This window comes from Acartia tonsa, chromosome 4, assembly GCF_053477335.1.
Source record: "Acartia tonsa isolate MP-2025a chromosome 4, ASM5347733v1, whole genome shotgun sequence".
Classification (NCBI taxonomy): Eukaryota; Metazoa; Arthropoda; class Copepoda; order Calanoida; family Acartiidae; genus Acartia; species Acartia tonsa.
This window is the reverse complement of record NC_137263.1, coordinates 17,572,668-17,594,825: the sequence shown is the minus strand read 5'-3', so window position 1 is coordinate 17,594,825 and position 22,158 is coordinate 17,572,668. Positions and strand designations below refer to the sequence as shown.

Genomic DNA, 22,158 nt, shown 5'->3' with positions numbered 1-22,158 from the left:
TGACATGTTGTATAAATATTTTAGAAATGATAATGGTTTGTTGTTAATAATGTCTGCTTCCAAGTATAGAGGTGTAAAGAGATTGGTGGAAGGTAATGAATATTCCAGTATGGCTTCGAAACAGATTATTATCCAGTTTTCAGACCTACTTAAAAATCATATATAGCATCGTATTAAGATAATTTTCCACGAATTTTAAAATATAAAATTTCATAGGAAAATGCGCGAAAAGCTATAAATCGATGAATGAGTGACTTTTATTACTTTTGTTTTTTTTTTTGGGGGGGGGGACTAAGAGCCAAAATAAAAACGTTTCAAGGCTAATTCTTGTTTCACCCTCCTCGACTCCTTGAGTTGACTGAATAGTAAGGTGAAAATCATTTGGGATTTGCTTTGGCATATTCACAAAGTGGAATATGATTTTCTATTCTCTTATCTCCGTTTTTCCCTCACATTCCTATACGTAAAATTCTGTCTTTGGTGATTTTTAATTCTTAAATAAAAGGAGGATCTGCATAAGTCCCATTTGGGCAGGGGGGGGGGGGGGGTTACTCGAGAACTCTTAGTGCTAGAGGGAGCTAATTTTGGATTTAAGCTTCTATAGGGCCAAAGTTACTTTCAAAATTATCGTCGACCCCCAACCCCCCCCCCCAAAAAAAAATTTTTTTTTTTGGGGGGGGGCGGGTGGATTATACTATAGGATGTTTCTAAGAAACGACTTGAGATAAATGGAGCAAACCTTGGGATAACACTTTGGTAGGCCTATATTTGATTTTAGAACTATAGCTGACCACCCACCCACCCCCAAACCCATAATTTAGGGGGAGGGGGGGGCGGGTGGATTATACTATAGGGTGTTTCTAAGAAACGACTTGAGATAAATGGAGCAAACCTTGGGATAACACTTTTGTACGCCTATATTTGATTTTAGAATTATCGCTGACCACCCACCCACCCCAAAACCCCAAATTTAGGGGGGGAGGGGTCAGGTAGATTATACTATAGAGTGTTTTTCATCTTCAAAAAAATCGGCGGCGGGTCCGCCGCTCCCGCCGTTCAACGCCATTTTCCGCCGCCGCCAAAAAAAAATTTTATTGCATTTCTCGCCAAATTAGGCAATTTGGAATCATTTGAGACCATGTTATTTTTTACAAAAATTTTTCCCCTTATAACTAACCCTGCGGGGGGACTTTTATTTTGGGTGCTACTCCCTTAGTTTTAGAGATAATTGGGTGAAATCTTTTGGGCTGGGTCACTAATTACCCCAAGTTTTGGTATCTTTAAAAAAAAACGGCGGCGGGTCCGCCGTTCGCCGCCATTTTCCGCTGCCGCCAAGAAAAAATTTGTTATTGCATTTCTCGCCGAATTAGGCAATTTGGAATCATTTGAGACCATAGCTGGATCTTTAAATGTGTAGCCGTTGGCTGCCGTAGCTGTGGCTGTAGCCGTTGCCGTTGCCGTAGTCGTAGTCGTAGTCGTAGTCGTAGTCGTAGTCGTAGTCGTAGTCGTAGTCGTAGTCGTAGTCGTAGTCGTAGTCGTAGTCGTAGTCGTAGTCGTAGTCGTAGTCGTAGTCGTAGTCATAGTCATAGTCATAGTCATAGTCATAGTCATAGTCATAGTCATAGTCATAGTCATAGTCATAGTCATAGTCATAGTCGTAGTCGTAGTCGTAGTCGTAGTCGTAGTCGTAGTCGTAGTCGTAGTCGTAGTCGTAGTCGTAGTCGTAGTCGTAGTCGTAGTCGTAGTCGTAGTCGTAGTCGTAGTCGTAGTCGTAGTCGTAGTCGTAGTCGTAGTCGTAGTCGTAGTCGTAGTCGTAGTCGTAGTCGTAGTCGTAGTCGTAGTCGTAGTCGTAGTCGTAGTCGTAGTCATAGTCATAGTCATAGTCATAGTCATAGTCATAGTCATAGTCATAGTCATAGTCATAGTCATAGTCATAGTCATAGTCATAGTCATAGTCATAGTCATAGTCATAGTCATAGTCATAGTCATAGTCATAGTCGTAGTCGTAGTCGTAGTCGTAGTCGTAGTCGTAGTCGTAGTCGTAGTCGTAGTCGTAGTCGTAGTCGTAGTCGTAGTCGTAGTCGTAGTCGTAGTCGTAGTCGTAGTCGTAGTCGTAGTCGTAGTCGTAGTCGTAGTCGTAGTCGTAGTCGTAGTCGTAGTCGTAGTCGTAGTCGTAGTCGTAGTCGTAGTCGTAGTCGTAGTCGTAGTCGTAGTCGTAGTCGTAGTCGTAGTCGTAGTCGTAGTCGTAGTCGTAGTCGTAGTCGTAGTCGTAGTCGTAGTCGTAGTCGTAGTCGTAGTCGTAGTCGTAGCTGTAGCCGTAGTCGTCGCCACAGTGCTGCTAATAAAACATGGATTTTTAAATGATTTTACAGAAGTGCAATGCCGGCTATCCTAGAATTATGGATATCTAAAATCTTTTATGACCCACCTAAAAATAAATTATTTTCATCAAAGAAATGAAATTATAACGTCTAATTTTTGAAGTTTTTTATACAAAATTACTACTTTAATAATACACTTTAAATGTTTTGAGGTTTTTATGTATTATTACTATCATTTTTACAGAAAAATTCAAAAAGGGGTTGTATGAATGTAGTAAACAGTGTATAACAATAATTTGATTAATTTAACCCTTCTAACTTCCACAGTCTCCAAACAGTCAAATTAATCCCTATCATATTCCTGTGCACGTACCTATTCATGACCAACTTTAAAAAGTTACCTAACGTTGTATATTACTCGTAGCTTTTGGACTGATTAAACTGTTATTAAATTTGATTAAAGCTATACATTGACCCTCAATAAGATCAATAAAATTGTCAGCAAAAGGCATTGTAAGTGTTTGTATGTTTGTAAACAAGTATACGTAATGTGGTATTTGTAATGAAATTGTAATTCCCCGCTAATTTGAAAATAAGTGTTACCAAACATATCATTATTAATTATCATATTATTTAAGTTTTTGTTGCATCCGCTGGTAGGAATAAAATTGTTTACTAATATTTTTTAAAAAGAAATAATTTTCTTTCCTATCAATAATATTGTAGTAATAAATCAAAAAAAGTGTATTTTAAGTATAGTATTTATTTATTTTAAGTTGTCCCTTAAAAGGTTAGACAGGCAACATGAATGGCGAGGTGGGTCATTATTTTTCTTCATCCCGTCCGCGCCTGTACAATTATTTATACATTCATTTATTTATAATTCATATAAACCTCACTTTCAATGGTTTTACGTTAAAATTATCAAAAGTAGCTGTCTTTGTGGCTTTAGCAATGCTTTAGCCACACTAATGGACTGTAGCCACTTTTAGCGTGGCCAACCACGGCTACGACTACGACTACGCGTTGCCAATATGATTTAAAGATCGCATTGTTTTTTTGTGGCAACGGCAACGTGTGGTTAAATGATTTAAAGATTGCTATTAGGTTGTTGGCTGTACCTCTGGCCACGACTACGGCAACGGCTACGCATTTAAAGATCGAGCTCAGGTTATTTTTTTCAAAAATTTTTCCCCTTATAACCAACCCTGCAGGGTATATCTTTATCAAGGTATATCTTAAATTCAGTGCCTCTCCTAAGCTTTTAAAGATATTGAAACATAATCTTTTGGGGTAGGTCAGTAAAAAATATTTGAATAAAAAATGGCGGCAGTACCGCCGCTCCCGCTGTCCACTGCCATTTTCCGCCTCCGCCGCCAGAATTTTTTTATTGCATTTCTCGCCGAATTAAGCAATTTGGAATTATTTGAGACCATATTATTTTTTTCAAACATTTTTCCCCTTACAAGCCGTCCTGTGGGCGGCGGAAAATGGCAGTGGATGGCGGGAGCGGTGGTACCACCGCCATTTTTTATTCAAATATTTTTTTACTGATCTACCTCAAAAGGTTTTGTCTCAATATCTTTAAAAGCTTAGGAGAGGCACTGAATTTAAGATATACCTTGATAAACGAGAATTTGAAAAAATGACCCCCCGCAGGGTTGGTTATAAGGGGAAAAATTTTTGAAAAAAATAACATTGTCAAATGATTCCAAATTGCCTAAATCGGCGAGAAATGCAATAAAAATTTTTTTTTTGGCGACGGCGGGAGCGGCGGACCCGCCGCCGTTTTTTTTTTAAAAGATACCAAAACTTGGGGTAATTAGTGACCCAGCCCAAAAGATTTCACCCAATTATCTCTAAAACTAAGGGAGTAGCACCCAAAATAAAAGTCCCCCCGCAGGGTTAGTTGTAAGGGGAAAAATTTTTGAAAAAAATAACATGGTCTCAAATGATTCCAAATTGCCTAATTCGGCGAGAAATGCAATAAAAAAAAAATTTTTTTGCGGCGGCGGAAAATGGCGGCGGACCCGCCGCCGTTTTTTTTTGAAAGCACCCAAAATAAAATTGCTGATATGTCGTGGCACGAGTCACCACATTCCCCCCCCCCCCTTTGGTCTTTTGGGGGTTGGTGAAGGGACAGATATTTATAAAATTAAATATAGTTCTACAAAAGTTTTATCCTAATGTAAACTCCATTTTTCTCAATTGATTACTGAGAAGCACCCTATAATATAATCCACAAAATCCCTAAATATAGGGCCACAAAAGTTTTATCCTTAGATTATTTATAATCAACCTGCCCCTCCCCCCTCAGTCTAGGGGGTTTGGGTGGGTGGTCAATGATATTTCTAAAAGCAACTATAGGCCTACAAAAGTTTTATCTTAAGGTTTGCTCCATTTATCTCAAGTGGTTACTGAAAAACACTATAGTATAATCTACCTGACCCCTCCCCCCCCCCCCCCCCCTAAATTTGGGGTTTGGGGGTAAGTGGGTGGTCAAAAATAGTTCTAAAAGCAAATATAGGCCTACAAAAGTTTTATCCTAAGGTTTGCTCCATTTTTCTCAAGTTGTTTCTGAGAAACACCCTAAAGTAAAATCCACCCCCCCCCCCTAAATTAGGATTTTTGGGGGTGGGTGGGTGGGTGGTCAACGATAATTCTAAAATCAAATATAGGCCTACAAAAGTGTTATCCCAAGGTTTGCTCCATTTATCTCAAGTCGTTTCTTAGAAACACCCTATAGTATAATCCACCCGCCCCCCCCCCCTAATCAGGGGTTTGGGGGTGGGTGGGTGGTCAGCGATAATTCTAAAATCAAATGTAGGCGTACAAAAGTGTTATCCCAAGGTTTGCTCCATTTATCTCAAGTCGTTTCTTAGAAACACCCTATAGTATAATCCACCCGCCCCCCCCCCCTCCCCCTAAATTAGGGGTTTGGGGGTGGGTGGGTGGTCAGCGATAATTCTAAAATCAAATATAGGCCTACCAAAGTGTTATCCCAAGGTTTGCTCCATTTATCTCAAGTCGTTTCTTAGAAACATCCTATAGTATAATCTACCCGCCCCCCCCCCAAAAAAAAAAAAAAAAAAATTGGGGGGGGGGGGGTGGGGGGTCGACGATAATTTTAAAAGTAACTTTGGCCCTATAGAAGCTTAAATCCAAAATTAGCTCCCTCTAGCACTAAGAGTTCTCGAGTAAACCCCCCCCCCCCCCCTGCCCAAATGGGACTTATGCACATCCTACTTAATAGCGCAATTGTTCTTTTTCATCCGTTAAATTTCCTTCCCACGACAGTACCATTTGTATTAACCCCGTGCACTTAATGAACTTTGAAGAAACCGTTGCAGAACCATCGCTCCCGCCAAAACTGTCGTCTTCCTTCTATTTTTTGTTGCAATCTCGTGCTAAAAAGACAATTTTAATTCAAAGATAGTGACAAATTATATTTTTCAGAGAAATTACCCTACTATTTGCACTTCATTTTTGGGCAATTTTTTGTTGTTGAATAGAGACAAGTTTGAAATATGCCAAATCTCAGTGCTGTATCTCACTTTATAATCGACTCCATGTGTTTTAGTTTTGGTTTTGTCAAAGTGGCACATTCGCCCCCCTTCCCTTTCACTATTCCTATAGGCTATATCATATGTTAAAACTTTTTTTTGTAGATGCGTCTCCCTTAATAGAGAGCAAAAAACAGCGGAGAGGTCGACCTAGTGGTGGTGGCAAAGCTCCGACTAATCTTAAACCTTCAACGTCTGCCAACCTACTATCCACTACTCCAATAACTAAAGGAAGTTTAAACAATTTGAATTTAATTTAAGTAAATTGTATTCTTTAGAAAAGTTAATCGCCAAATAAATCAGCATTCGAAAAAATTTAATTTTTCCCCATAGGACTGACTGACTGACAAAGTGCAATACATAGTTGCTTCGCTACTAATAAGCATTAGTAGTTATGTATTTTTACCGTGTTATTTAACATTTTTTTGCAGTATGCATAAAACAATAATAATCTTCGCACTTTCACTTCGATATCTAATATTTTTTTTTCCTGGCAGTCAGTAATGTTAATTTTCCAAAATTATTTGCAATTTTACTAATTTGGGAAAGAAATAGGGAGGGGTGGAGGGAAAGAAATTCAACTAGGCTGCAGGGGTATGCACAAAATTCATTTTCTTCAAAAGCAGCAAAAAAATTTCATTTTAACCCTACTCCCCCCCTCCTTAGTTTTTTATCTCCAACTGGGGAGGGGGAATTGAAAAATGTTTTAAGCAGCGTTCCGGAGCCGGGAGCCGTGGAGCCGCAATATTTTGCTGGAGCCGTTATTCCTTTAAAAAACGGCTCCGGGTTAGCTAAAATCAGAATTTTTTTTATCAATTATAATTTGGTAACTCAGTTCTGTCGTGTACAAATGCCACTTTTAAGGTTTTCAAGTCCATTTTTATCAAAAATTGAATTTTTAAAACCTTTAAAAGTTAATAAGGATGACAACATCCATAAAAGCGAAGCTCTGAAATGGAAGGACAAACGAACATTAACACTTGTAGATTGTCAGAACTGAATTAGCAGAATATTATTGCATCAGTACAAACAATATTTTAAGAAAATTTGTTGCAAGACGTACGGACGGACGGACCGACCCTAATTATAGAAAAGCTTCGCTTTTAAAAATAGAATGGCAAAAAAAATATGTTGAGTTTTTCTTGTTCTTAGGTTAGAGCCGGAGCCAAATCCGTAGCCGGTGCTGGAACCGCCATCTTCACAGGCGGGTCCGCGGAGCCGTAGCCGGAGCCGCACCAAAATCAAACGGCTCCGTAACGCTGATTTTAAGTTATCTTAATTTTTTCATTTTTTCTTCTCTTTAACAAATTTTTTATTCCCACCACCCTCCTTTGCTAGGGACTCCATGCAGAATATATACAACCCTGCTAGGCTAGAAAATATACACCTCTTGTGTCAGTTTCTATGCCAGATTCTTCTTTTTTACGATGTAACAAAGGTTATCCACCACAATACCTAGCAAACTTTTAATAGAAGATGCATTTTGCAATAACTACGTCAGGGGTGTATATTCTACATGGGATCCCCTGCTCAGGGGGGGGGGAAAAAAATAAAAAATAAGTGGTTGGAGGGAATAAAAATGTAAAAATTAAGAAAACTGAAAACATTTTTTCCATTTCCCCCCCCCCCCTCCTTGGTGAAAAAAGCTTTTAAAAATGTGTCTTAGGAGAGATAAAATGAATGAAATATTGAGTTCTTTAAATATTTTTCCATTTTCCCCCTACTTGGTGAGAAAAAACTAGGGGGGGAAGAAAAATAAAAAATTTTGTAGCAGGGGAAAAAAAATAAATCTTGTGCAGAATATACACCCCTGAACTACGTTTTTGTTAAGTTAAGAATCTAAATTGTTTATTGTTGAGATATGATTAGGTACACCAGGTGTTTTTACCACTCCCAAAACTACCTTCGCCACCAACAGTGACAGCGAGGATGAAGAATTCTGGACACCGCTACCAGCCTACGAGGAATCAAACACTTTGCCCTCAACAGACCAAGTTGAGTCTTCGCAATCAAGTCCCAAGCGTCCAGAGGATTTCCAAGTGTGTAAACGGTTGTTCACAGCTGGTGGAGTTGATGAGAAAACAGAGATTCATATCGTTGATGACCAAGAGGATATAGAAAAGTTTGAAGGAAAACAAAGCAAGCATGTATTTAAGACTGATGATGAATGTGATTCTGATAAATCTTCATCAGATGGTAAGGTTTCTTCTTATAAAATGCAAATATTCTAGTATTTAGTAGCTAAATGGCACGTAAAAGTTTCTTCAATATAGGAGAAAATATAATGCTACTACAAGAGTGTTGCATTAAAAATCCCCTCGCAATTTGTACTAAAGTTACATGCTTATCAAGTCTAATGGGACAAAATTAATACCTGTGTTAACCATTTAAGGAAGATGCTTTCTCATGAAAATAGCGAAAATCTGCTTAGTAGGTACTCTTCTGAAAAGCAGAATGTAGCCATTTAGTACCTCAGATTTTTCTTTAAAAAAAATTCTCAACTTAAAAAAAATATCCCTAGGTACCTAACCATTTTTGACAATGTAATTTTATTTTAGAAATGTATAGGTATAGATAGAATATACCTGGATATTGTGACAGGAGAAAAATTATCGTCAATTTGTGCTGCTAAATTGGTCAATTCGTTCATCCAGTAGGAGGGTAGGGGATGGGGTAAAGGGGTTTAGCCAGCAATGAGGTTTACTTTATTAGAGTACCTGATAATCTAGTGTAAGATCCAAGTAATAATAAATCCATGTTTTTAGATGAAAGTGATTATGAACTGGAATACGAGACTGTCTCCAGGACAGAACTATGGTTCGAAGAACACGTTCCTCTGGACTTCAACTTCCACACGGCCCAGGTCCATCTCAATGATTTCCTAACAAGGCTGAGGCGGGACCAGAAATTATTCGAGGAAATAGATGACATCGATCCTAATCTTGACAAAGGACCTCTAACAGAACATGAACTTTTCCTTGCAAGGAAGGCAAAGAAGGAAAAAGAACTAATGAAAGAAATTATTCAACACGAGGATATAAATATGAAAAGAAAAAAATCTAACCCCAGCCACTCAGATTCTGAAGATAGTTGTAATCATGAAGATGAGGTTGACAAACATACTACTGATGTTAAAAAGAAGATTATTGATGTTGATGAAGAATTGAAGGAGGAGGAGAGGGTTCCTGAAGAGTGCAGAAACTTACCTGAATTGAACTCGTTGATACGGGTTGAGCAGTTCATAGATGATCTACCATCGTCAGCTGGCTACTCATGCAGGCATATATTGAATATATATACTCAAAACTTTAATTATCTTTCCAGTATGGTTTCGAAACCGATTAATATCCGCTGGATTAGAATGAGTTCTCGGCCATACTGAAAAATCATGTATAGTATCGTACTCTACCCAAAGTTTTATAAAACGTCATGTTATTCGTTGGCAGCATTTGTCTTTTTATTGAATTTTGATTGTTTTTTTTCAAATGAAAACTGTCTAAACTTTACAACCAATAATTTCAATCTACATACAAGGAATTTTTGCTTATTATCATTGGGAATGTTTATAAATCTATACTCCTTTTTCCTATCCCTTAAGTTTTATCACTACAGTTTCTTTCATTAAAACTTAATCAGCAATATTTATACACTTGCTTTCTATACCCAATAAGATTTTATTATCAATATATTTATTACAGTCAGGAGTCAATAGACAGTTTGGAAGATTTTTATTACCATTCCACGTCATATGATAGTGACTCACAATACACGGCCGACAGTTATCCGCGAGGTAAAACTTTAAAGAAGGGATCTGGAGGTGATGTCAAATTAATTGGAATTACGGGTCTGAAGAAGGTAGAAACTACTACTAAAGACGATTATATGGACTGCAGCAGCTTGGAGGATCTGAATGAAACAGAAATGATTGTATCCAGACCTGTTATTAAACCTAGAAAGATCACCATGTCCAAAGAGCCTGTTGTATCCAAATATAAGGTTTGTTTATATCCTTATACTAAAGTAACAGGATGTCTGTTTTTTTGTGTGTTTGTACCGAAGGATCTCACTAACCGTTGAACCGATCGGGTTCTCCTTAACAGAGTAGCTTCTCATATGTCCCGGGAAGGTTTAAAACTATTTTCTTGGGGGGTGGGATACCCCCAACCCCCCCAAAAAATGAAACCCCCCCTCCAAAAAAAAAAATTTTAAAATAAGAAATTAAATTTTTAAATTCGACTCTCTCATCCTCAAGTGCCCCTAGAGGCCCCTAGGGGCGTAGCCGCTAGTTTATTATAAACTATTTATTTGAATTGTTAAAAATATTATTTTTCACGTCTTTTTTCTTAGTTTGATCTTTTTTTTTGCAAATTGTACAATTACATCATGCCTAGTTCGGCGTTATGCGGCATTTCACAGCGCACTTTTTTATTGTTATTTATAGGGGAAGGGCAACTGATTTGAAATAAATTATATGTTAATATTTTTTTTACTTTAGGAGGTGAAGCGAATTTTGATTCCCAACCAACCCCCAGAACACATGGAGTTGTCAGAACATGAAGAATTTACCCCCACCAAACGAGTCAAGGAGCACGTCGTGTTGTCTCAAGACCTGGTGTGGCAGTGCGTAAAGGACAAGTGTCGGCCAGACCCGGAGATGGAACAAGTCATACACCTGAGTCTCAAGAAATGTTTCCGCGTATTGGAGGAAAATTACTGGTACGATCTGACTTTTAAGAACCAAATTGCTCAAACATTTCTTACAGGTAAGGTTATGTTTTTTTTTTATTTCTATGCCTATCAAATCCTTCGCGGATAATTTAATTTTATGATAAGAAACTTTTTTCATGACATGGTACTTGGACCTTAATTTGTCAAACATATCCTGTTACTTTAAACTTATTTTTTTGCTTTATTGAATTACTGGGGGCACGTAAAATGTTTTTTTTTTCAAGATAAGTTCAGATAAGCTGTTTTCCAAAAAATATTTTTTCGCCGCTAGATGGGGTTTTTGTTGTTTTGCGATATCTTGGGAGAGTGATTGTTCCATCCCCCCAAAAAAGCTATAAACTTTCCCAGGACCTATGAGAAGCTTGGCGAGATCCTTCGGTACACAAGGATAAAATCATATGTGAAAAATCTGTTAATGTTTAGGTGGGTTAGTGCACAATGGCGTCCCTATCTGGCAGTCCGCGTTTGAAAAGGAGCTAGACCAACAAGACCCTACGTCAACCACAGCCCCCAACAACAACAACAGGGCAACTGACCACGAACAAGACCTCGAATTCGGCGGGAAAAAGTCTTTGGAAATCTTGACAAGATCACTGGCTACCATGGAGAAGTTTCAGGGGCGGATGCGGGGTCCACTGCCCTCCCCGAGGTGCATCGACCTTTGGACGGATATTATGGTGGATGATGGACTGGATGAGCTTGCTCTGGCAAGTATCATTTTGTTGGGAGTGGGGGGGGGGGGGTGGTAAGGACATGCACTACATAGTTGAATAAAACTTAAATATGTATTAAAAAGGTGTTTTTTTTTGCTGTTACAAAGAAAGTTAACTTTTTAAAGAAGCATTTAAATATTTTGTATGCGTATATCTCATCCACCTTCACGGTTTTTGTAAAAAACGGAGATATCAAGAATCAATTTGAAGAAAATCTATATCATGTCAACTCTTTAAGTCAAAAGCATATGTATTTTCTTTTTGTTAACTAATAAAATGCTGAAACAAGCTGTCTGAAAAAGTTAATATTCTGACTGGAAAATATTGCTCGAATGGATTTCTTTTAATGTAATATATTCTTTGATTGATTGATAAGAAAATAAAATATAATATTATTATTCAGGGATTGGAGGAAGGATGGTTAACTCTAATTGAGCATTACAACCTGTACATAAATGAGACATGGTATCCCCCTGCTCCTGCCTTCAACAAGTAAGATTGGCCCTTTAAGCATTTCTACTTCTTAAAATATCATCCGTTGTCAAGCGAAGCTTTTTGTAATAAGGGTCGGTCCGAACGTCCGTAACGGTTAGCTCTTTTCATCAATTTAGGCATGTTAGAATTGTCGGTATTATCCTCTTAGAAATATTTTTTTCAATTTTGAAAATATGTTTTTTGAATGGTCGGTTCATTAAGTTGGGGGTATAAACGTATCAACCACTAAATGTACTCTAAAGAAGGGGTTATTTTGTATATCATCATCTAGATCACTGTGTTGAATTTCAGGATAATGTTGGATGGTGTAAGAGATATGACAAACAATTGTGTCAGACTTCAGGTCTTTCACTCTCTCAATTATACATTCACAAACATAAGGTAATCTTTTTTGTGTATGTAGCTTTTGTGGTAATGGTAATAGAAAAACATGGAAATGATGACAGGGGAATAATTGTATATTTATGTTGATAACATGGACATAATTTATTGGCCAGTTTGTTCATCCAGTAATTGCTAATTTTTTTATCTTCACCTCTGCAATTAACTTAACATTATTATTTGCAGGGAGGGAGGGGTCATTGTGATATTTATTACACTAGTCCCCAAAGTTAATAATCACGTTTTCTTATTCGTTGGCTAAACAAATTTGGGGACTTTAATTGAATTTTGATTGGTTGGTACATTTAGCTGAGTGTCCAAACGTTTCAACCATTAATTGTAATCTACAATAGGAATAATTTTGTGTATCATCATTGGCGTTGTACATAATTTCTTGTTTTAGACCCGGGCCAGATGACCCTGTTGCGAGCAGGATTTATTATGAAAGTATGAACAAACTTATCTATCCAAAGAGGAAGATAAAAGAGTCAGACAACAATACTGCCTGGGAGTTTCTCTGCAACCTGCTGGAAAATTATGAAAGGTAAAAAAGTTCTATTTAAAGTCAAAAAGATTAAGACAACGCTATGTGATGAGTTAAGTCAAGATGAGCATTATTTAAATTATTATCAATTTATCATATTCATAATAAAAGAAAGTAATATCTATATTTATTTTTAAAAAATGGGCTCTGATTATGAAAATAAAGGAGACAATGCACGAACAAGAGCAAGTGCTTTCAAGCACCTTCCAGCAGTGATTTTGAGTATTTATGGTGGATATTCTAGGTTTCTGTTCAATATAGGTAGTCAAGTCAAGTTATTTCAACTAAACCCAGAACCACTTCATTATGCAAACTACATTTTCCTGGATATTTTTATCTACGGTAGTCCATAAGTGTACAGCTTTACAGTACATTGTTTCTATTTGTTAAAGCAACACATATGATAAAAGAAAAAGATTCTGTTAAAAGCAAAATGCTTAAATTTCAATCAAAATCTATTTTTTTGTATTTTTTACGGATCCACTTCATTATGCAAATCAAAAGAAAATCAATGAGAAAACGTTTGTTTTGCTTTTTTCTCCACATATAAAAATTAATTCTGATAAAATAACAATTTTTTAAGGGATTTATGCATTAATTATAATGAAAAACAGATTAAGGTAGTTTTTAATGATTTTTCTAAATAAGACATAATTGAAAAAAATAAATTATATCCCTATCACTTTAGAGGACAGCTGCCGACCCCCAGTCTTATGAATGAAGCTAAATACATGTTAAAAATAAAAATTAGCCTGAAAAGTATACAAAAATGTTTTTGGATGTGTTAAAAAAAATCCATTTTAAAATCTTGATTTTGAGGATGATGGCCTTTAAGATGCTCTTACTGGTGGTGATGGTGAGCTAAATGTTATCAAAGTGCATGCCCATGATGAAAACTTATATATTGAACTATGGTATTTGTAGTCATAGCAGCCTCCAGTCAAGCAATATCAAAAAAGAAAAAAATTGCAATTTTAATTACTAAAATTCATAAAGTAAATAATGTAGTTTTTAGATAATGGTTATATTTCATGTCGAGAGGCTCCACTGGAGGCTGCTATGACTACAAAAAATGATACATAGTTTAATAGACAAGTTGTTGTAATGGTCATGTACTTAGATAACATTTAGCTCACCTTCACCACCAGTAAGAGCATCTTAAAGGCCATCATCCTCAAAATCAAGATTTAAAAATGGAATTTTTTAACACATCAAAAAACATTTTTGTATACTTTTCAGGGTTATTTTTTATCTTTAACATGTATTTAGCTTCGTCCATAAGACTTGGGGTCAGCAGCTGTCCTCTAAAGTGATAGGGATAGAATTTCTTTTTTTCAATTATTTCTTATTTAGAAAAATCATTAAAATCTACCTTAAACTGTTTTTCATTATAATTGATGCATAAATCCCTTTAAAAATTGTTATTTTATCAGAATCATTTTTTAAAAGTGGAGAAAAGTTCAAAACAAACGTTTTCTCATTGATTTTCTTTTGATTTGCATAATGAAGTGGGTCGGTAAAAAATACAAAAATATAGATTTTGATTGAAATATAAGCATTTTACTTTAAAAAGAATCTTTTTCTTTTATCATACGTGTTGCTTTAACAAATAGAAACAATGTACTGAAAAGCTGTACACTTATGGACTACCGTAGACAAAATATCCAGGAAAATGTAGATTGCATAATGAAGTGGTTCTGGGTTTAATAAAGAAATAATTTTACCATGGATTTACATGAAAAAACTTTGAAATATTGCGCAATTTTTGACAAAATATAATCAAATGTTTTGTTGAGTTATAAGTGCAAAATAAAATAATCTCGTTTAGGCCTACAAGTTACAACTGTGTAAAGGTTTTGTTTACAAACAAACATACATGTAGTAATTTGATTTGTTCAGGGAAGAGTCTAAATTTGCTGAGAATGAGCTGCCTGCAAATAGAAGCACAAACCAATTTCTCATCAAGATAAATAATGATGAGATACCCACTTCATTGATAAACATTTCTGGTCATAATTTGTTGTTGGCCTTCTGGATCCAGGTAGATAAGATAAAGAGAAGTGATTGAATACGAGTGGGGGGGGGGGGAGGATGTTTTATGTATTTTCAGGGGTGTCAGCAATTATATTTTGGGTGCTTCTTCAAGATACTTGATAAATAGAAATTTGCTGGACATACTATTCTGCAAGTTTTTATTATGACATTCAATATTAAAACAGTGACTCAACTCTATTAACAAGTTTTAAAAATAAACAGTTATTTTCAGAAATCTAAAGGGATAAGACATTGGCCGATAAATTGATGTACATTCCCAATGATGATACTCAAAATTACCCTTTCTTTATTGGAAAATTAGTTGTTGAAACGTTGGAGCACTCTACCTAATAAACCAACCAATCAAAAACACTAAAGTCTCCAAAGTTGATAAGCCAACGAATAAGAAAACGTTATTGTAAAACTAGGGGGACTAGTGTAATGAAATGCCCATTGTCCCCTCTTTCTCTGAGTTATAATACATAGAAGCATTAAACTAGTTCTGAATATCAGGTGTTGGAGACAGACCTAGCAGGATGGATCCAGTACTACACAGTCAGCAACCAGATAGCCATGAAGGATCTGCTACACAGACCTCTGTTGGCCAGAGTTATATTTTCTGAGTCCACGGACATGCAGTGGAATAGGAGGAGCAAAGAGTTGTGCAGCTACTATGTGTCGAGTCTTGTACATGGAACTGATAATATTTTCCATGGATATATCAGGTAATATTTCAAATATTAAATGTATGTATAATGTTTTGTAGCACGGTTACTACAACACTAATATGTCCTTCCTTGTGTCTGTGTATTTGAAAGAGTCAAGAAATAAATAATGGAATTAATCTGTTGCTAAAAGTTATGTCTAGGATTTATAAACATTATCTATATACTCCTTATATAGTTGCCTTTTTTAAAATTGACTGTTAAGACAGCTTTTTTATTCAATTTATTTCACCTCAGACTAGAATTTAAATTTTGTTGTTGTTTCGCCTATCAAGGGTTACGTTAAATGCTTATTAAATGTTATAATTTTGTTCAAGTTGACATCTATTTTTAGAAAGCTGGTTTGTTTGACCGCCAAGCTACTGGCGCTGGGCAATTTAGAGAGCAAGGGAGAAAACACTCTGCAAGTAACACGTCTGGCTCGGTCAATTGCTAATATGATTTTTGATGAAAAAGACCTCATTGACAGGTAAGCTTATCTTTGTTATTTAATAGTTATTGTAGATTTGCAGTAGAAATCCTTATGTTAAAGTAACAGGATCAGTGTCTGTCTGTGTGTGCGTAACGAAGGATCTCTCTAACCGCTGAAACGATATGTTTCTCTTTTACCAATGTAGCTTCTTCTCAGTTTATTACTATTTTGGGGGAGGGTACAACGTCAACCACCTTCCAAAGAGAAATTGCCTCTAGAATAAAATCCCCCCCCCCCCCCCCCCCTACCAAAAAAACTATTTCTTATTAATTCTAAAATAAAATAAATCCTCAATAATTATGACCAAAATATGGGGGCCGGGGGTCATAATATTTACCCGTGGTTAACCTCTTTTCGTCAAAAGTAACACCAACCCTTGTAGAAACAAGTTAATAAGACTAAGATAATATTCAATATTTGTTTAGCTCTGTGCTGGAAAGGGAATTGAGCCTGCTGGACCCGTCCTGGCTGAGCGCCAGCATCTCCACCTACCTGCTCTGTGAGCTGACCGGAACAAGTATTTCAGATGTTGCCACCTTCAACGATATATTCCAACAGTTTATTAATGTGTCCGCAACTGAAGATGATAACGATCAAGGTTAGTTAGATTTATTTAGGGAAAAACTATTACAAAATAATTTTATTTTTAACAATTGATTTATTATCATTTGGGTTTAACACCAGATTATTACTTTATTAGAGCACATGAAAATTTAGTGCAACATCCAAGCAATTATATATCAATAAAGTTTTATATTGATTAATAACGAATTATTTATTTAGCTGACAGCTCAAGTCAAAATAGCGACGATGACGGAGGCTCAGTTCCCTCCACTAGCCGAGGTTTCTCAACTCCATCGACGAGCCAAGGTACTCCAGTGCCATCAACAAGTCAAGGAGCACTGCGAAGGACCTCCAGTGGAAAGTTCTCTGTTACAATATCGCCGAAAACGAGCAAGACTACGCGAAAGATTGACCTAAATAAGAGGAATGTTTTAGTACATAATAAACAATGGATTTATTACCTATTACTTTTCGGATCTTATATCAAATTATCATGTACTCGAATAAAGTGAAACTTTTAGCTGGCAAAATAATGATAGGTACCCCAGATTTACCTTATTAATCCCATCCCTTTCTCTCCTACAAGATGATCGAATTGACCAATCAACCTAAATTGTCAACAGTTTTTCCCCTTTCATAATATCCACCTATATTCTACATCCATTTAATAAACAAAAATATTCAACTTGATTAAATCCTATTATCAATAGATGTAAGTAGGGTTTTTTTTGTGTTTATTGACTCAACCCTGCCCTCCTTAAACTTAGATAAAAGCATTACAGGATAAGAAAAACATCTTCGTGTAATTTATTTTAGTGAGATATCTCCTATGCATTATGCATCCCTTCAATTATTTAAATTTATAAATATTTTAATATTGTTATTTATGACTAAAACTGTAAAATTAGAAACCAGTATGGCGAGGTTGCCTTACACACAGCGTGTAAACGCGGGAAAATAGAACAGCTGAAGCAAATCCTGAGCACACCCGGTGTTAGTGTGAACGTTAAGGATAACAATAACAACACTCCACTTCACGAAGCAGTTGTGCATGGGAACGAAGAAGCTGTAATATTGCTTCTCAATTTCAAGCCGTATCCTTCGGTAAAGAACATGTTTGCAGGTATATTATTTCATTGTTTGTGGATTTTTTTTTTAGGGGAAAAGGGAGCGCTGAATTTAAATTAGGTTGTTGTGCCTGCGGAACGTTTTAATCATTCTTGATAATAGTTTCTTTTCTTAATAATTAAAATTAATGTAATAAATCAATTTGGTATTTTGCACATTACAAGTTTCGTCTAAGTATTTTGGAATAAACTCTAAGAAACAATTGAACAGTAGTCATAAACTGGTTTTAATCTTGCAATATCCATTTTAATATTCTCGGAAAGCTGTCTTTAATACTGATTTTTTTTCAGCAGCCAAAACGACGCCGGATAAGAGTGGGCCAGATAAGACCAGCAGCTTTGTGGACATCTTGGCTATGGATCTGAATGGGGAGAGCCCTGTACATTGTGCAGTTGTCAACAATCAACCTAAAATACTTGAAATTATTTTGCAGGTTGGATTTAGTTGTATGTTTCTAAAAGCGAAATAATTAGGATAATCGTTTTGCTCTTTGAAAATCATGATTCCTTTTAATAATTCCTATAAAGATAAATAGTTTTAAAAATAGGCAAATAGTTTCCACGTCTTCCCAGGAGTGTATATTCTGCACAAGATTCTTTTTTTTCCTGACTGCAAAAGAAATTTAATTTTTCCCTATAAGGGGGAAACTTTAACATAATGAGAAGGAGAAAAAATAACATCACTTGCTCTAGTTCGTGCATAGTATCCTTTAATTGTAAAATTATGATTAGAATGTTGAGAAAGAGGACAGGAAACGGCTGAATAAGCCAACAATGAAGACCAAGTTTCCAAGTCTGCGACGGGTGCTGGACCACGAGACAAGCCAGGGAGTCAAGCTGCGGGACTTAAACCCGGAGTCTGCAGACCTACATGCCATTCTGGACAGATTTGAGTCTGTGGCGGACCAAATTGAAATGGAGTTGAGGACTAAAGGACGGCCTGTATCAAATTCAATTTCTGTTGAAATTATGAAGTCACCGTTGTTTAGTATTTTCATACGAAACTCGATGGAAAGGTTTGTTTAGTTAATTCATTGTTAAAAGCGAAGTTTTTCTATGATTATGGTCGGTCCGTGCGTCTGTATCCCTATAATCATTTTTTGGCAATGTCAGAATGTCCCTAAACAGTATTTTGTATTTAAGAACTTATGCAACAAATTTACGTAAAATTTTGTCAAAACTTATTTATTTATATTTTGCATAATCACACTCTAAAAGAGATAGTGTTCGTCTGTTAAATCGTTTCGGAGCTTCGCTTTTATGGATGTTATCATCCTTGTTGACAGTTTCATGTATGCAGTTACAATCAGGGAGAGAGGGGACATTGGAATTTAAATAACACTGGTACCTAAAGGTATATAACCACGAAATATTGATCATAGGCTTATAAACTTAAGCTTCTTTTGATGGGTTTGTTTCAAACTTGAAGTGTGCAAATATTTTGATCATTAATTATGATTTACAGAATGGATAATTTTGTTTATCATTATCGGGGTATGTAATTCACATAAAGGGAGGAGTAGGTTGCGCTAAAATTCCGTAAAGGTGTGAGAATTAAGGCTTAAAAATAGTAGTAGAACGATAATATTCACTAAATATGTGTATTTCCCTTTGAAAAGAACTATACCTAGACAAGAAATTTTTTAAAAGTTAACATAAATTTTTATCGTTCTTCTGTTTTTAACTTAAAACTCACAACCTTTACAGATTTTTAGCGCATCCTACTCCTCTATTTATCGTTTATTGTCTTATCCCTGATAAAAACCACAGGGGTGTATATTTTACATGGGATCCCCTGCTCAGGAGGGGGGGAAAAAATAAAAAATAAGTGGTTGGAGGGGAAAAAATGTAGAAATTAAGAAAACTGAAAACATTTTTTCCATTTCCACCCCCTCCTTGGTGAAAAAAACTTTTTAAAATGTGTGTTAGGAGGGATAAAATAAATAGAATATAGAGTTCTTTAAATATTTTCCATTTTCCCCCTACTTGGTGAGAAAAAAATAGGGGGGGAAGAAAAATAAAAAAAATTGTCGCAGGGGAAAAAAAATAAATCTTGTGCAGAATATACACCCCTGAAAAACCATGTTAAACCATATATCGTTACATCACTTGAAAGAACCATTTTCTAAGAAACTTGTGAAAATGACAATGTCGTTCCAAAGTTATTTATTAGACTAGCTACTTATATTTGTTGTAGGTATATATCAAGCCAGAGACTGTTTACAGCATATAGAATCTCTAAGCTCTCCTCACTGCTGGAAAAGGGGGAAGATGAGAGGGGCACAAACTATGTAAGTATTTTTATTTTTCGTCTTTGGAAAAAAGACATATATTGATTATACATTTTACAGCAATTTCATTAACAAAAAAAAACATAGGCTTAAAAAGAAAATATTTTTCAAGTAGTTTATCACGAAATTTCATATTTAATGTCTTTATACGTATAATTGTTTCTTTTAAAAATGATGTTTTTTATGTAAAGCGTTCAAAATCACATCAAAAAATCAAGTTGGTTTGATTCACTTAAATGTAAAAAGATTTTTTTTAGAAATTTGAATAATCACAACTATTTAGACCCTACAGTTTCCTTTTCGCAGACGCCTTTTTGAAGCGGCCTCCCAATCTCTTTTATGCAATTGTAATATCTGAATTTAATTAAAAGTATCCTTTAGGAACTTGAGAGATATAACATGTTTGGCCTGAACCTGGCAGATGATGCAGACACAAATCTTGGTGTACCTGTCTCTAGATTCGGAGCTCCATTCACCTCATTCGATCTCATCATTCACAAGGAGGAGAAGCTGAAGCTGCTTGATATGAAGATGGTGGAGAACATCATCTACTACTGGATGAAGGTGCCGCTGATGGACGCCAGGAACCCCTGCCTGATGGTCCCCAACCTGCTCTTCCCATCCCGCACCATGTCGCCGGAATTTTTGCAACGATATTTGGACCATGCTAATACTATGAAAGAAGACAAATAAAATAAGTAAAAACTAACTAGAACAATCATTCTGGAACTTGTTATGAAAATCACGATGTAAATCTCCGTTATAATATTAATTGTTTTTGTTATTCTGTAAGTACTTGTAAGACCATTTATAAAGGTTCACGGATTGGCTGCTTAGTGCAAGAATATGATTTTTGTTCAGTTTTTTAGAATCAAAAAATGTAACTTTGGTCCTTTGTTGGTTTTTTTGAAAATTTATTTTTCATCTACTAAACATCTTGATAACTGTAATTTAACTGTAAAGAGCTTAAAAAAAGAAAGTTAACTTGTCATTTATATTGAAGGTTATATTTAAAAAAAAGAAATATTAATATTAACGCATTTATTTATGTGATATATGTACATATTTTTTATGTAAATTAAATTCTTCCACTATACCAATACGCTTATTAACTAAGTCTACCAAAATTATAATGTTAACGCTTAAATATCATATTTGTGATAATGTAAATTTTTTATATTTTTCAGAATTTCATTGTCTAAAGTGAGTGAAAATATTTCAAGGTATTCTAATTTTTCCTATTATATGAAGTAGTAAGGGTTTTTGTCTGAAGCTTAAGACCTCAGCAACGGCTTAATCGATTTAGGTAAGCTTCACATAGGTCTTGTGATGGTTTTAGGCTATTTTTTTAGCCTCTCCCTGCACCATGGAATACAGAGCCTCTTGATGCTGGAAGCATAGTCGCTACAAATTCTTGCTAGAAGAAAGATGTTTTATTTGGTAGGGATCCAAAGGGGGAACGCTTTTCTTTAGGAGGTTTGCCCTTCCCCTCAAAAGATTAAGTGGCAGAAGGAGGGGTAAGGGCTATGGCGGTAAAAAAAACCTAAAACTTCTTTCTTTCGAAATCTTCTTATTTTGATATGCCTTGAGTAAGTTTTCATTTAGAATGTCTATGGAGGAAGATGAAGAAGTTGGAGTTGGCTTTGCCTCCTATAATTTCAAGTAAGTTTATAGTTGGCTTTGTCTCTTATAATTTCAAGTAAGTTTAGTCGGCTTTGTCTCTTATAATTTCAAGTAAGTTTAGTTGGCTTTGTCTCTTATAATTTCAAGTAAGTTTAGTTGGCTTTGTCTCTTATAATTTCAAGTAAGTTTAGTTGGCTTTGTCTCTTATAATTTCAAGTAAGTTTAGTTGGCTTTGTCTCTTATAATTTAAAGTAAGTTTAGTTGGCTTTGTCTCTTATAATTTAAAGTAAGTTTAGTTTGCTTTGTCTCTTGTAATTTCAAGTAAGTTTAGTTGACTTTGCCTCCTATAATTTCAAGTAAGTTTAGTTGGCTTTGTCTCTTATAATTTCAAGTAAGTTTAGTTGGCTTTGTCTCTTATAATTTCAAGTAAGTTTAGTTGGTTTTGTCTCTTATAATTTCAAGTAAGTTTAGTTGGCTTTGTCTCTTATAATTTTAAGTAAGTTTAGTTGGCTTTGTTACTTATAATTTCAAGTAGTGATGGCAATCCGTCGAATTTTTGGGCCGGATTCGGATTCCG

The 22,158-nt window shown here is 35.6% G+C and overlaps 3 protein-coding genes across 4 annotated transcripts in view; all 3 read left to right on the top strand.

The window, feature by feature from the left end:
- Nucleotides 1-4: 4 nt before the first annotated feature.
- Nucleotides 5-17,052, top strand: LOC145318435 (uncharacterized). Its single transcript, XM_080159721.1, has 15 exons — nucleotides 5-92; nucleotides 5,990-6,116; nucleotides 7,755-8,080; nucleotides 8,650-9,163; nucleotides 9,583-9,880; nucleotides 10,380-10,647; nucleotides 11,036-11,319; nucleotides 11,729-11,817; nucleotides 12,112-12,201; nucleotides 12,605-12,745; nucleotides 14,645-14,786; nucleotides 15,293-15,504; nucleotides 15,839-15,973; nucleotides 16,402-16,574; nucleotides 16,760-17,052. The coding sequence occupies exons 1-15, from the start codon at nucleotides 5-7 to the stop codon at nucleotides 17,050-17,052; spliced, it is 3,180 nt and encodes a 1,059-aa protein (XP_080015847.1).
- A 369-nt stretch (nucleotides 17,053-17,421) lies between these two features.
- On the top strand, nucleotides 17,422-21,147 carry LOC145316300 (uncharacterized). 2 transcript variants are annotated; one of them, XM_080156732.1, is made up of 5 exons: nucleotides 17,422-17,663; nucleotides 17,962-18,101; nucleotides 18,400-18,683; nucleotides 19,865-19,958; nucleotides 20,340-21,147. In XM_080156732.1, the coding sequence occupies exons 1-5, from the start codon at nucleotides 17,654-17,656 to the stop codon at nucleotides 20,649-20,651; spliced, it is 840 nt and encodes a 279-aa protein (XP_080012858.1). In that variant the 5' UTR covers nucleotides 17,422-17,653; the 3' UTR covers nucleotides 20,652-21,147. The 2 variants fall into 2 exon arrangements, with proteins under 2 accessions (XP_080012858.1, XP_080012857.1); XM_080156731.1 differs by having other exon boundaries at nucleotides 17,959-18,101.
- Nucleotides 21,147-22,158, top strand: part of Tbcd (tubulin folding cofactor D) — a 24,343-nt gene continuing 23,331 nt past the window's right edge. Inside the window, exons 1-2 of the mRNA XM_080156730.1 lie at nucleotides 21,147-21,181; nucleotides 21,564-21,620. Of these exons, the coding sequence (XP_080012856.1) occupies nucleotides 21,565-21,620 (56 nt within the window). The 5' untranslated portion in view covers nucleotides 21,147-21,181; nucleotide 21,564. The remainder of the gene's footprint in view (nucleotides 21,182-21,563; nucleotides 21,621-22,158) is intronic.